Source organism: Sceloporus occidentalis, unplaced genomic scaffold (assembly GCF_023333645.1).
Source record: "Sceloporus occidentalis isolate IW3139 unplaced genomic scaffold, rSceOcc1.0.p SCAF_31, whole genome shotgun sequence".
NCBI lineage: Eukaryota > Metazoa > Chordata > Lepidosauria > Squamata > Phrynosomatidae > Sceloporus > Sceloporus occidentalis.
The window spans coordinates 12,024,425-12,039,962 of NW_028317011.1; the positions used below are offsets into that span (position 1 = coordinate 12,024,425).

The 15,538-nt window shown below is 37.4% G+C and overlaps 1 protein-coding gene across 1 annotated transcript in view; it reads right to left on the reverse strand.

Moving 5' to 3' along the window:
- The window catches only part of LOC149298839 (platelet glycoprotein 4-like), a 44,819-nt gene extending 30,024 nt beyond the window's left edge, over positions 1 to 14,795 (reverse strand). The window contains exons 1-12 of the mRNA XM_089487203.1: positions 14,676 to 14,795; positions 13,919 to 14,076; positions 6,898 to 7,042; positions 6,251 to 6,430; positions 5,574 to 5,665; positions 5,384 to 5,433; positions 3,409 to 3,478; positions 2,463 to 2,650; positions 1,935 to 2,053; positions 1,298 to 1,371; positions 294 to 348; positions 13 to 175 (exon numbers count right to left, since the gene is read on the reverse strand). Of these exons, the coding sequence (XP_089343329.1) occupies positions 13 to 175; positions 294 to 348; positions 1,298 to 1,371; positions 1,935 to 2,053; positions 2,463 to 2,650; positions 3,409 to 3,478; positions 5,384 to 5,433; positions 5,574 to 5,665; positions 6,251 to 6,430; positions 6,898 to 7,042; positions 13,919 to 14,076; positions 14,676 to 14,795 (1,414 nt within the window). The remainder of the gene's footprint in view (positions 1 to 12; positions 176 to 293; positions 349 to 1,297; positions 1,372 to 1,934; positions 2,054 to 2,462; positions 2,651 to 3,408; positions 3,479 to 5,383; positions 5,434 to 5,573; positions 5,666 to 6,250; positions 6,431 to 6,897; positions 7,043 to 13,918; positions 14,077 to 14,675) is intronic.
- Between the last annotated feature and the right edge of the window lie 743 nt (positions 14,796 to 15,538).

Below are 15,538 nucleotides of genomic sequence, written 5' to 3' on the forward strand. Positions count from 1 at the left end.
TAATGTACTTACCTTTTGATTTTTTACAGCTTTTTACAATAAGTGCTATTGAACATGGTAGAAAAGTAGCAAAGCCAATACAAAGCAGCACAATTTGAATTATCTCCAGCAGCTTCATTGGGAATGTTACGCTGTTAATAAATTCATCTGCTGATTCATCAGAAATGGTGGCACTCTGAAAAATATAAGGTGGGCATAGAAGTATTAATATAATATGGCTCAGCATGCAACAAGAGAAAAGTAGCATAATAATATTTAAAACAATGTCAGCTGATGTTAAAATACTACCTTACCTCATTCAGCCATAACACCGGGAACACAAAATCGGAACTAAGATTTGCCAGTACACTGAAAACAGAATACCAAATATTAGTAAAGAAATATGTATCCTGTTAGTGGCATATATACAAAATTAAAATGATGTTAACAATAATGTAGCGACCAAAGACATTGCATAGACATATGGATAGAATATTATTGAAACTAATGTGCAGTTTAGTAACCTATAGATGTTATAATGTGATATCAGTATTGAGTATTTGTTTCAAATATACATTGAACATGTTTGTCCTAATTCGACAAACCTGTTCCCATAAGTAACAGCACAAGAGGGATGTGGGTGAAAAAGAATTGTGTGTATTCTGCCAGCTCAATTACTGTCCTGTATGGGAAATAAGGTGTCATGGTTCAACATCATAGGTTAAGAAACAGACTTGTGCTTCCTCCACTAGACCCAGGAGAAACAAAAGATAGATGGCAGATAATAAAATAAATACTGGAGAAACATAAAGTGGAAATCATGACACTCAAAAAGAAAAATGGTAGAGAAATAGCTTTAAATAGGAAGAATATTGATGCAATGAAAAGTGGGCATGACGGGAGCAAAAAAGAGACGATGATGAGATATGAAATAGTAGAAGGTGATGTTAGGCCATGTCACGGTGCCAGTTAGGGAGATAGCATGGAATGGTTATGAGTCTCAAGGAGCAATGAAACAATAAAAGGTTGGAGATGGGTAAAATGATAGAAGCTGAAAAGATGGAATGAAATGTACAAAGTAGAATTGCCTGACCTTGGTAATTCAATAGATGAATAGATAAAGTATGTCACAAAATGGATAATGAATAATGAGCAAAATTACTACGTCCAAAGCAATAAGAAGGTATGTTGCTAGTCAAATTGCGATATTGTCAACTCTTTACCCCAGAAATGTGCTTTTTTTTTTATTAGGTTTTTAAAGGGAATTCTCTCTAGTTCCAGTATTAATAAAGAAAAACATCAAGTGCAGAATACTCACTGTATTTTTTCTTGTTTCTGAAAAAATAAATTCACTTGTAACCTTTTAGAAAAGTGCATTGTGAATCCAGTTATCTGAAATCAGAAAACAACACTGCAAACATTTTCCTACAATATCATTGTGTATTACGACACATTCATTCATCAAATAATGTTGCACAAGGTGTTCTGGATGTTTACAGGCAACAAAGAATAATTAACACCTTGAGCAAAATATAACTTTGTACCATGTAATTGATTGATGGATGATGTGCAAAAGTAACACACACACTAAGAATAACATAGTAAACTAACACCCAACATGCACACATGCTCACACCAAATACTTGAATACATATACAAAAATATATACTGACATACTGTATGCATGCTAACACCATACACTAACACACAGTGTAATGCCATGCAAAAAACACACATTCAAACACCGCAACATGCACACACTAACACCATACTTTTCGCCATTCCCACACACTTATTTTAGCACAATACACAAACACACACAGAGCTGCAAATCTACTACTGCAAGGCCACATAATGTATGTAATGTGACCCTTCTGGCAGGCTCGCTACCAGGCGCCTGGGTGCCATGCACTCGCAGCTCCCCTGCTAATATGCATTATTGAGTCAGAACTTACTGGTTCCACATCTACATATGTTTTATGTTCTTCTACAACAGGCTTCAGGCCATCCACAGATTCCAAAAGGAAGTCGCTTGCATATAGATAATGGGGCAGTGTAAGAAAAATTGGTTTGTCTACAGAAAATATAAATGTATATTAGTCCTTGCCTTTACAGGAAAGAAAGTACATCTGTTCAACTACATTGCCATCTAAAGCTAACAAGTTTTATCAGGCATCGTTAACCATGCTAAGGTGTGCAAGTGTCTGTTTTTGTAAAATAATTAGGAACTTGTTAACCCTGCCCTGCTGATTACTGCACACTTGACATTTTGATTTTACCAAATTATGTTTTATGACTTAAAATGACCATTACCTATTCTGCCCAACCTGGTGTTTATTTATTAATTGCATGGTTTTAATTACAGTAACAGTAATTTCCTTGAATCTGAAGCCGAAAAACACTACAAATAGCATGCAGTGAACTTATATAGTCTTCTTCTTTTATTGGATAGAAATGCATTTTGGTTTTGTTTAATCACTTACTATTTTGGCATTTTCTGAGATCTAGCACACCTGCTGCAGTGCAGTTTCTTGAAAGCTCCATTTCTGTGCAGTAGCAATAATTGTCTTTATTTTCCAGTGGAGATGCAAGTGCCATTTGTGGAAGTTCAAATCGATATAATTTAATTCCCTTTAACACATATTCTTTTTCAAAAACTCCATATATTGATCTGTTTTAAAGGTAGCATAACGTATTTTGAATTATTATTATGTCTTGAGTATATCTTGATATATTGATCATTATACACTAGTTCTTTCCTAATCAGAACACGTCAACCAAACTGGTGATAAGAAGGATGCTTTAACTTTCAATGGATAGCTGTATATATTTTTGTACAAATAGGAACTAAAACAAAAACAGGAATGAAATCTTGTAGGTAGACATGGTTGTCACAACAAAGAAAGCTTACAAGAGAGAATATTCTCCCAAAACCATGTTAGGCATTAGTCTTCAAATACTTTGGACACGTTAGAGTGAATTTCAATATACATTTCTAGAGTTGGTAACTATACTCAACATGTAAAAGAAACAAAAGTAGGATTTCATGCATGGAGAAACATTTTTCTTTAGGTGACATTTCGCTTTCCAAAATTAATTAACTCGCTTGCAAAAACCCAAATTTTGAGGAATGAAACTAACTAAATCAGAGAGTTTTTTGCATTTAAATTGTATTTCAATTGTAAACCAAAAGATAAAATTATATGAATTTCACGAAGAGTAACTGGTGGCTCTAGACTGTCTATACTTGCTAACATAGGAAGAATGTCAACACATACCAGGTAAACACCCCAGCCACCTGATATGCCTTTACTGCCGAGACATCCTTGGTAAGTGACCTGACAAGAAGTGCTAGTAGGTCAAAGTATTAAAGAACTTTTAAACAGAGCCTTCCCTTAAACTCCTGTTACAATGTATGGGTGTACTTACCTACAGATCTCAGAAGAAAAGAAGTAGAGTGGTTTCAATTTATCAACAAATGGTGGGAATGAAGCAGCATCTGTTCCAAAAATACAACATTTTAAAATATATATTTAAACAGGTTGTTTTATGGGGTGATCCATAGGTCAGTAGACTAAGTTTCATTGTAACAAAATTATTAGGTCCTGTCTACCCATTGTACAGTTCTAGAGAATAGGGAGTCATCCAAAATATCACAGGACTGAAAACAATGTCAGGCCCCAGTTCTACATAAAAAGAGTTGTTTATTGAAATAATGCGTTATTGTTATTTTTAATTTTTATATTGCACCATCATACTCAGCAGCACTTAAATGCAAATCACTGATGTTGCAATGGTGAAAAAACAGCACCTTAACATGAAATTACCGTATTTGCTCGATTATAAGACGAGGTTTTTTTCAGAGCATTTGGAATACCCCTCGTCTTCTAATCGGGGTCGTCTTCTAATCAGACCTCAAATAGAGGTCTAATTATGAGACTAAGATCCAGATCCCCCGCACCGCTAAAGGGGACCTGGATCCTCCTGTCTCCCCCCCACACACACACTTACCGGTGCTTCCTGCTGTATTGCCGGGGCAGCGTAGACAACGTCCGCTGCAGCCGGAAGGAGGTGTGGCTAGCAGCTAGGGTTGTCTGCGTCCGTCGCGGATACCTTCCCCGACTGTCAGAGATCAGAGTTCGCCGCACCGGTGCAAACCCCCGCTGCCAACTCCACCTCCTTCCGGCTGCAGCGGAAGGAGACGTCAACCCGCTGCCCCGGCAATACAGCAGGAAATTGGAAGCACCGGTAAGTGTGTGTGTGTGTGTGTGTTAAATGGGGGCATAGGGCATTTCTGGAATGCCTTATACCCCTATATGCCACTCTGGCACTTAGGGGGTTAAAAGGCATATTATGGGACAGAGTGGCATATAGGGAGGTATAAGGCATTTCAGGAGGCAGAGTGGGGTTAAGGGGGCATTTAATAGAGCAGTCTGCCTCCTGAAATGCCTTATACCTCCCTATATGCCACTCTGCCCCATAATATGCCTTTTAACCCCCTAAATGCCAGAGTGGCATATAGGGGTATAAGGCATTTCTGGAGGCAGAGTGCTCTATACAATGCCTTTTAACTCCCTTAATGCCACTCTGCCTCCTGGAATGCCTTATACCTCCCTATATGCCACTCTGCCCCATAATATGCATTTTTACCCCCTAAATGCCAGAATGGGATATAGGGGTATAAGGCATTTCTGGAGGCAGAGTGGCACATAGGGGGTCAAAAGGCATACCATGGGGCACAGTGGCATATAGAGGGTTAAAAGGCATATCATGGGCCACAGTGCCATATTGGTGTGGCAAGCCTGGGGGCAGATGTGCGTAACTGGGGGACAGGTTGGAAAATACAAGGAAATAAAAACAAAAAAAATATTTTTCTCAATCATAGCATTTATTTAAAAAAATAGTTTACATGAATTAACATTTACTGGTAAAACTTTTTTCCTTTAGGGTTGTCTTATATTCAGGGTTTTTCTTTTTTTCCTAAGTTAATATTCAGATTTTGGGGGGTCGTCTTATAATCAGGGTCGTCTTATAATCGAGCAAATACGGTAATAATTCAAGTACTTGTGTTTATGTAATATAATGGTATAATCTTATGTATACCATGTGATTATTATTCATTTGTGCGTGTATGTTGAACTGAAATATTCCCTTTGCAAGACAAAAAACACATTTTTCAAAAAATAATGTGATTTTGGAAACAATGTAGTTGATTTGCCCAAGTTTTTGTGATCCATTGTGTTCATATTAAATACAGGCTGGCAATGAGCTATCTTTATAGCATGCTGGTTTACATTTATTTAATGAAATATGTTATATATCGTCTCTGAAAGTCCCCAAATCAGCACATTAGTACTGAGGCTTTTTATCCACAGAACCGCATATGCCTGGCACTTGTACATACCTGTACCGTTAATCATGTCACAGTAGTCATTCATCCAGTAAGACAGTGTTCTAAAAAGAGCAATTCAAAAAATAAATGACATGCCTTGGAAAAATCCAAAATATATATAGTGTTCTCTGCAAGTTAATATTGGCATTGCCTGCTCTGAAAGGCTTATGTAGCATCTTAAGAAAGATTATAAAGCATTTACCTTTCACCCCTGTACCTATCTATTATTGCAACTTTCTTGATGTCGTCCTTTCCATTATAGACAGTATAGGGACCATCTGCTGTATTGTTGTACTGTAAGAATTAAGTAAAACAAAGCACGTTAACAAATTTCAGAGTTTCCTTAGTGAAACACTATTTTACATATTGGAGTTAATCTTCATTTTATAGCATTTAAGTATTATATTGAGTTTAGAAAATGAGATTTCTGTCCCTTTTGCCCCCCCATCTGTAGGGAATGTACTAAGCATGCTTCCTATACTTGGTCTGTAGTGCCCCTATAAGATGCCAGTGTACAAGTGATTTAGTGGGACTACTATTAATTTCACAGAAACTCAAAAAAAAAAAAAAAGCTTTACACCACATAGGTAAATTTTTTTGTATATCTATTATTTGAATCTATTATAGTGCGGAATACAATTGCTTATATGCCAAATTAGGACTGTTACTCAAGTTTAGCTTAAAAAATACTTGTAAACATCAGCTAATACTCCAGATGTTACAGGACGAAAGTGCTATGATCCTTATATAGTGGCTATTGTTGCAGATGGGAAAAAAAAATCAAGAAAATAGTGCTGATCATTTTATCATAATTACCAGAACAGGTTTCGTTGTGTTTCTTTAGAATTTATTTTCTGATAGATAGAAATTAAAACTTACTGGGTAGAACACTCCAGTTGTCTTATCTTTTATCAGTGCATCTGGTATTTTTTGCAAAAAAGGATCTATGTAACCCCACAGAAGCTCTCGAACACTTCTCTTTTGGAACAATGAAGAATTAGATTCCCGAATAAATGCATTCACTAATGCTGGATATTGTGGAAGTAAAGCAGGTGCAGCCTAAAATAAAAATGCAAAAAAAGTTTAATAACACAACAAATTTACGTAAAATTAATATTATTAAACAGACATTCATCACTTTTGGTGCATATTCCATATTAAACAAACTGTGACCAAAACTTTTCCCTTCCTCTACTTTTCATAATGTAACATTGTGCCATAACATACATGACGACTGCACCTAAGGATTTTGTACATTACTTATGACTTATATTAAGTCGGGGTTGTCTTTTTCGGCATTCCTCGCCTCTTCCATGATTACAAGCTTGTAGATACATGAGATATAAAATAGTTAAGTATAATATATATATATTATATAATGTTTATGAGCAATATTGCGTTCCTCTAAAAGTGTAGAAAAAGGTATGAATATTATGCGTATGTTGCACTTTAAGTATTTAATACAGTCATTTTAGTATAGGTTTGGTAATTAAGTCTTATGTTCATGATAAAATTGTTTTACTTACAGCAACAGCAAGGTTCAGCACTGTATACTGATCATGCTCTGATCCAATAGATTTGCTTGGCTGAAAGATGGCTTCATTTGGCTGCCAGAATGATACAGTGCTATTGTGGTTCTGTGTCACATTAACTTTTGGTAAATGCCGAACCCTTTAAAACAAGTGAAATACTTTTTACCTTTGTAAGCAATAAGTCCATAGCAGTATAATGATAGATAGATAGATAGATAGATAGATAGATAGATCTGGTGTGCAAGATAAATGTTGCTAGCCAGGCTGGTCGGCGTTTTGCTCCATTTCAATAGAAGCTAGCCTAATTCGCATGTTATTAAGCTAAAGGAAAAATGGGCTGATATTGAACTTTTCATTTTGGAAAGGCTCTGTAAAGATGGCTTTGTAAGGTAAATGTTATTTTGTTAACTTTATACTGGGTAACTGAAGTAGCCTTTACAATTACAAAGAAAGCTCTGAGTTTGTTTTGAGGTTTTTTTCTGTTTGTACTGACACGCTGATAACAAAAATGAATGTGGCTGTTTTAGCCAAAGAGACAATAGTCATTAGTTGAAGTTGATACCTTTTATTGGGCTAACGTAGAAAAAGAAAGTGAACAACTTTTATCTGTTTGCATTTTTTGCAGATCCACTAATCTTTTGTCCCCTTCTGTATTATGTAATAAGCCCCATTGTCTTTCTACTTCGGTAATGTACAGTTGAGCTCAAAAGTTGCATACCCTGGCAGAAGTTGTGAAATGTTGGCATTGATTTGAAAAAAATGACTGATCATGCAAAAAAATATTTTTATTTGATTATGAAGCCATGTATTATCACATAGTTGGCTTCTTTTGAAGTCATAATGATAACAGATATCACCCAAATGGTCCTGATCAAAAGTTTAAATAGCCTTGCATGTCTGGCCTTGTTACACACACACACACACAAGGAGACACATACAGGTTAAAATGGCAATTAAAGGTTAATTTCCCACACCTGTGACTTGCAAGCTAGAGACTGAGCCATGGGGATCAGAAAAGACCTGCGTAACAAGGTAATGGAACTTTATAAAGATGTAAAGGGATATGAAAAGATATCCAAAGCCTTGAACATGCGAGTCAATACTGTTCAATCACTTATTAAAAAGTGGAAAATTCTGGCATCTCTTGATACCATATACGCTATGTTTGGCAAGGAGTCAACAAGGTCTATAGTGAAAAGAATACCGTCTGTGAAGCATGGTGGCTTACTAATGTTTTGGGGGGGTCTGAGCTTTAAAGGCACGGGGAATCTTGTGAAAATTGATGGCAAGATGAATGCAGCATGTTATCAGAAAATACCGTTAGACAATTTGCATTCCTCTGCACGAAAGCTGCGCATGGGACGATCTTGGACTTTATAGCACAACAATGACCCTAAGCACAAGGCCAAATCGACTCTCCAGTGGTTAGAGCAGGAAAAGGTGAAGGTTCTGGAGTGGCCATCACAGTCTCCTGACCTTAATATCATCGAGACACTCTGGGTAGATTTGAAACGTGCGGTTCATGCAAGATGACCAAAGACTTCGCATGACGTGGAGACGTTTTGCAAAAATTTGGGGCCTCATAGACAACTATTACAAAAGACTGCCCGCTGTCATTGATGAAGACTTTTGAACAGGGTATTTTTTTGTCGCCATGTTTTGTTTTAGGATTGTACCATTCTGTTATAACCTACAGTGGAAAATGAATCCCATAACAAATAAAAGAAATGTGTTTTGCCTGCTCACTCGTTTTTTTTTAAAAAATGGTACATATATTACCAATTACTCCAAGGGTATGCAAACTTTTGGTCACAACTGTATACTAGATAATAAAGCCCCTGTGCAGACACAGTGAACGGAATGATAATTGTTACATAACTCTCTTTATAAACAACATTTTGGGTATAAACTTTTTTATTTGAGGGTACCAAGCAACCCTGAGGGAGAGAATGAGAACATTTCACCTTGACTGCCTTTTCAGCTGTAGCTCTGGAAAAAACAGAAAAGACATACAATTGTCAATGACTAAATACGGGTTGGGACAAATATATTCCAACCTTACTTAACCCCTTCGCGACGTTTGCCGATTCAGGACCGTCATAACAAGAAGGTCACTAAATGACCTTTGACGGTCCTGAACCGTCAAAAAATTAAATAAGCTTAGAAAGTGATCAAGGATCACTTTCTTCGCTTAAACGGCCTTGCTGCAATGCCTCGATGTCGAGGCATTCAGCAAGGCCGAGATCGGCATCGGGGGCCATGTCTGGCCCCTCCCCGGGGCGTCAACAGCCACCATACATTGTATGGCGGCGGACGCCCGTTTTAAAAGCGTTTAGGAGGCGATCAACGATCGCCTCCTAAACTTAAATGGTGTCGCTGGAATGCCTCGACCAGGAGGCATCCAGCGACACCAAACACTTACCTCTGGGTGGGCTGTGGCCGCTCCGGAGAGCGGTCACAGCCGCCGCTGCCGGTGATCTTCGCCATCAAGCAAGATGGCGGCGGCCCGGGAAATAAAACAATAAAGACGAAAAAGTTCGCTAGAGGGTCTCCAGACCCTCTAGAGAACTGGCTCCACTTGCTGGTTGAATACAGGTACTGCATTCAACCATGCAAGTCAATGGAGCCCAGCTTTCTAATCACTATGTGATTAGTAAAATATTCAAAAAAATTAAAAATAAATAAAAAATGGAAAAAAAAATTTAAAAAAAATGTGCTAACATTTAAAAATAATTATGCAGTGATGTCACTAGATGAACCATCCAGTACCAGCAAAATGTGTAAAAAAAAATATAAAAAAAGTATTAAAAAAATAAAATTAAAAAATAAAGTTTATTATTTTGAGCAAGTGCTAAAATTTCTCAAAAATCTCAACAAAGAGTTAAAATAAAAGCACTTCAAATACCCAAGGGGTGTCTAATATATAAAAAAATGGCTGATGGGGTAAATTGGAGTGGCCTAGCTCAAAGATAGGGCATAGGTACAGACTGACCAAAATGGAGAAAAAAAGCGCACTTCCCAAATGTGGCATTTTAAATCTGAAACAACCCGACAAACCCATGCATGTCGGGTATCACTGCACTCAGGATATGTTCCTGAACACACATTGGGGTGTTGTTTGACCGTGGCATATACCAGGACCTGTATATCTATAACTAAAGTACAATTTGTGTGAAAAAAAAATAAAAAAAATTACTATTACAAAGTTTGACAAAGTGTAGTTCTATAATTGGTGCATGGAAAGGGTTAAAATAACAGCATTTGGAATACCCTGGGGTGTCTAGTGTTCAAAAATATATGGTTTGAATGGGTTAAATTGAGTTAACCGGCTTCAAAGATATTCCAAAGAGGAGAGGGAGGCACAATGACCAAATGACCACCTGAATTACGCATGCCCCAAAAGTAGCCTTTTACCAGGCAAACAATCTGACAAACCCATGCATGTGGGGTATCGCTGTACTCAGGAGATGTTGCTGAACACATATTGGGGTGTTGTTTGACAGTGACATATACCAGCACCTGTATATCTATAACTAAAGTACAATTTGTGTGGAAAAAAAAATAAAAAAAATTACTATTACAAAGTTTGACAAAGTGTAGTTGTAAAATTGGTGCATGGAAAGGGTTAAAATAACAGCATTTGGAATACCCTGGGGTGTCTAGTTTTCAAAAATATATGGTTTGAATGGGTTAAATTGAGTTAACCGGCTTCAAAGATGTTCCAAAGAGGAGATGGAGGCAGACTGACCAGATTTGTTAAAAAAGATTTGGAAATCATAAAACGCTGCTTGTACTTATTGCCCTATAACTTACAAAAAACAGCAAAAAAACATAAAAACATTGGGTATTTCTAAACTCAGGACAAGTAGTAGAATCTATTTAGCTAGTTTTTTTACTTGCTTTTTTAGGTGAGTAAAAGATTTTTCAAATAAAAGTCATAAAATGTGTTTTTTTTTCAATTTTTCACCATGTTTTTTTATTTTTTTTTATAGTAAATAAGATGATACGATCAAAATAATGGTATCTGAAGAAAGCCCATCTTGTCCTGAAAAAAACAATATATAACTTATGTGGGTACACTAAATGGGTGAGGAGAAAATTACAGCTGAACACAAGCACCACAAAAGTGTCAAAACAGCCTCGGTCCCACAGGGTACAAAACGAAAAATGAGCCCGGTCCTTAAGGGGTTAAAGCCTGACCCTTTCTTTTGTTAATGCTTATGGCAAAATCAACATGGTACCCATGCTACTGTAAGCAACAGTTTCTCCGGCCACAGGTTTTGTATCACTTAGATGCCCATGAAATTGGTTCAAGGAGGTAAGGGCTAGATGCCAATAAAATTGCCTCTCAGGTATGACACTGGTATCAATCGATTTTACTTTATGGTAAGTGGATGTTTTGCTGTTAATTTAGCTTTTAAAGTCATTAAAGCAGTTACTGAGCTCTTCCATTTGAAGACAATACAATGACAAACTGTGTTACGCACTTAATTAGTTATCAATGTCTGTCTTATTCAGGGAGAACACAGAATTGAAGAAAAGGGAGAACAGTGGGGAAGTAAAGAGAAATGAGGAAGACAGAGAAAGGGAAAGGTGAGAGACAGTGAGATAGAGAAGAGATAATGAGGAGAATGGAGAAGATAAAAAGAAAAGAGGGATAATGGGGATAGAAGAAGAATAAGAGATTAAAGAAATGTAAATAAAAAGGGGAGGTGATGTGTTTGTATTTTGAAAGTGTGTTATTGAAGGTGTGTGGCTGCAAGGACAATTTTTGGGCCTGCTACAGAACAGGTGATTGTTATTATGTCCTGAGATTTGAAACCAAAGAGAGTGTACTTTTGTTTTCACACAGCTTTGTGTGCACAAATTTTAATGACATTTGCCAGTTTCGTTAATTTGCATGAATGTCTGAAAATGAGGAAGGACCCCAACAAAGCAGAGAGCTCCAAATTTGTATTTGCGGTTCTGTCCCTTTTTTTTACTTTCACTCACTGTTACTCTGTTTTTGAAAAAAATATATACATCTTCCTCAATATGATGCTGACACCACCAACAGCAGAATCCCAAGTTAAGCCTGACTTGTGTCCAAGATAAAACGTGTGTGTGTAACAGTTGGATCCTAACTCATCTTTGTCCTTTCCCTCTGTAGAGCTGCCACTGCCCCTCTTTCTTCCTGAACATCATTTCCACAGGCTGTTGGCCAAAGAACAAATTTAATGTACTAGATCATGTACTATTGGCACCAGTGTCCCTGAACGAAAACTGTACTTTTGAGAAATTAACAGACAGAGTGGATACACAGGCTGTTACCTAGTAGACCATTGTTATCGTTACTCTTAGCCTGTGTTACTCTTATATAATTTTAATAACATTCACTAGAAAAATTCTCAAACTCTAAAGCACAAATAGAAGAAGGATGAAAGAAGAGAATCTGATGATGGAGTTTTTCTGGGCTTGGTGATATACCCAATGTATTAAATAATAAAAGCACAATAGAGAAGCTCACAGACTATAAAAAAATGACAGAAGACAAAATTTTTTACATAAAATAGAGCTGGCTTGGTCCTTTAAATCTAGCATGTTAGTCAAGTAAAGTGTATTATTAATTACTGCAATATAGTACCGTATTTGCTCGATTATAAGACGAGGTTTTTTTCAGACCAAATGCTCTGAAAAATACCCCTCGTCTTCTAATCGGGGTCGTCTTCTAATCAGACCTCAAATAGAGGTCTGATTATGAGACTAAGATCCAGATCCCCCGCACCGCTGCAGGGGACCTGGATCCTCCCCCCCACACACACACTTACCGGTGCTTCCTGCTGTATTGCCGGGGCAGCGGGTTGACGTCCACGCGATCCGCGTAGACAACGTCCGCTGCAGCCGGAAGGAGGTGTGGCTAGCAGCGGGGGTTGTCTGCGTCCGTCGCGGATACCTTCCCCGACTGTCAGAAATCAGAGTGCGGGGAACTCTGATCTCTGACAGCCGGGGACGGTATCCGCGATGGACGCAGACAAACCCCCGCTGCCAACTCCACCTCCTTCCGGCTGCAGCAGAAGGAGACGTCAACCCGCTGCCCCGGCAATACAGCAGGAATTTGGAAGCACCGGTAAGTGTGTGCGTGTGTGTGTTAAATGGGGGACATAGGGCATTTAGGGGGTTAAAAGGCATATTATGGGGCAGAGTGGCATATAGGGAGGTATAAGGCATTTCAGGAAGCAGAGTGGCGTTAAGGGGGCATTTAATAGAGCACTCTGCCTCCTGAAATGCCTTATACCTCCCTATATGCCACTCTGCCCCATAATATGCCTTTTAACCCCCTAAATGCCAGAGTGGCATATAGGGGTATAAGGCATTTCTGGAGGCAGAGTGCTCTATACAATGCCTTTTAACTCCCTTAATGCCACTGCCTCCTGGAATGCCTTATACCTCCCTATATGCCACTCTGCCCCATAATATGCATTTTAACCCCCTAAATGCCAGAATGGGATATAGGGGTATAAGGCATTTCTGGAGGCAGAGTGGCACATAGGGGGTCAAAAGGCATATCATGGGCCACAGTGCCATATTGGTGTGGCAAGCCTGGGGGCAGATGTGCGTAACTGGGGGACAGGTTGGAAAATACAAGGAAATAAAAACAAAAAAAATATTTTTCTCAATCATAGCTTTATTTAAAAAATAGTTTACATGAATTAACTTTTACTGGCAAAACTTTTTTCCTTTAGGGTCGTCTTATATTCAGGCTTTTTCTTTTTTTTCCTAAGTTAATATTCAGATTTTGGGGGGTCGTCTTATAATCAGGGTCGTCTTATAATCGAGCAAATACGGTACTTAGGTTCAAATTGTAGTGCTAGTTTTGTAACGAATATAGCCAAGCCAACTAATTTATAGTCAAGTGTCCGCAAAACCTCTTAAAATATGTTCTGTCTAAGGTATATATACTGTTAATTTTCCAAGACTGGAGACGTTAGTCATAAAATACAAAAGAACAATCCAAGAAATATAAATTATTACTTACAGGTATGTGTATGGTCCTCTTTGCCTTAGTATTGGTTTCTCTGCATTTAATACTCCATTAGGATTTAAAACTTCATATACCCAAAATTCCCTGTAGACTGGGCTTCCAGGCACAACCCAGTTTTCATAAGCAATGGTTCCTTCCTCAATTACTGCTTCCTATTAATAAGAAATATTTAATAACTCGAGAAACCTCTTTTAAATGTATTGATTCTCAAAGTTAGGACATATTCTCACACGTGAATATAAAATACAATTTAAGCAATTATAAGATGTCTGTTGCAGAAGCAACCTGATAGCTGAATGTGATGGGTGATGTTTCGCATATTAATCTATAAAATATAATATGCTAGATTAAGAGACACGAGTATTATACTCGGTTGTTAGTGAGTGGGAGTCTATTATCTGATTAATTATATTTCAAATTTCCATGTTCTTTTATAAATGTTTTGTGTGTGTGTGTTTGAAGCATTTGGTTTATGCTATTCCTCTCGATAAGGAGTTCACTACTGTGCCTGAAATGTATTTGCAGTACCTCATACTGGTCAATAAGATGCCCTTACATACTTCCTATCACCTTGTAAATAATGGACATTATACTTTAGACTTTCTAAACATACTCCAACTCTGAATACATATATATATTGTATATACTTATATAGAATAAACATTTTTTAATCATAACAGGGCCACATTTTTAACAGGTAGACAATATTTAAATATATATATATATATATATATATATAAAGATACAGTACCTTGTCTATTTCATCACTGATGATTTTGTCTCCCAAGGGTATTAGAATTCCGCCTAAAATAGCCAGCAGCCCTCCGATGACAGAACCAACAATAAGCCAGTACTGTGCCTTGCAGCACATTGTGTTTATCCAAACCCTACTGCGAAACAGGCTTGAAACCCAGCTCTCAGTTTCTTTTATAGTCGTTTCGTGCTTGGGTAGATAATATTAATGTTACTGTTAACTGTGCAGATAATAGGGAAAAAAATCTCGGTCATTAAAGATCAAAGTGCAAGATACAAAAAGGAAAAGATAAGATAGTAGGTCTTGCAAACAGTGCTGGATACATCATGGCACTGACTGTAAGTGTCTATAAAGTGTTGAAAGCTTTGCAAATAACATTTGTATGAACGACTGGTTGAAGCAAGTTCCTAGAGCACTGTATCATTACATATTGTGTATAAATATTTGTACATTAAGCATTTTAGCACTTGATCAATTGACAAACCATCACTACTGGAAGGAAAGCTTTCTTTTAAATTAAGCAATGTTGAGTATTAAGGCAAGGATGTGCTTTCCATCCAAAGAAGAGACCTTTAAATTATTTAAAGCTTATGCGACTAAATCTGTTCCTCTGATGGCCAATTAAAGTTACCACCTTCAAGTCTATCATTTCTTAGGCCAATACTACTATGTCCATTTTCTTTATTAAGGCTGGGATGCATAACAAAATGTTTTACAGTTGGTGAAGAGCATGCCACACAAGCTAAACAGGCAGGGTATATCCGTGGCTAGTGTAATTTAACAACATTTTGTCCAACACCAACATCATCTATTTTAAGCTAAGCGCCAACTTCACAAGCAAATTCTAGTCAGCTTGGGAA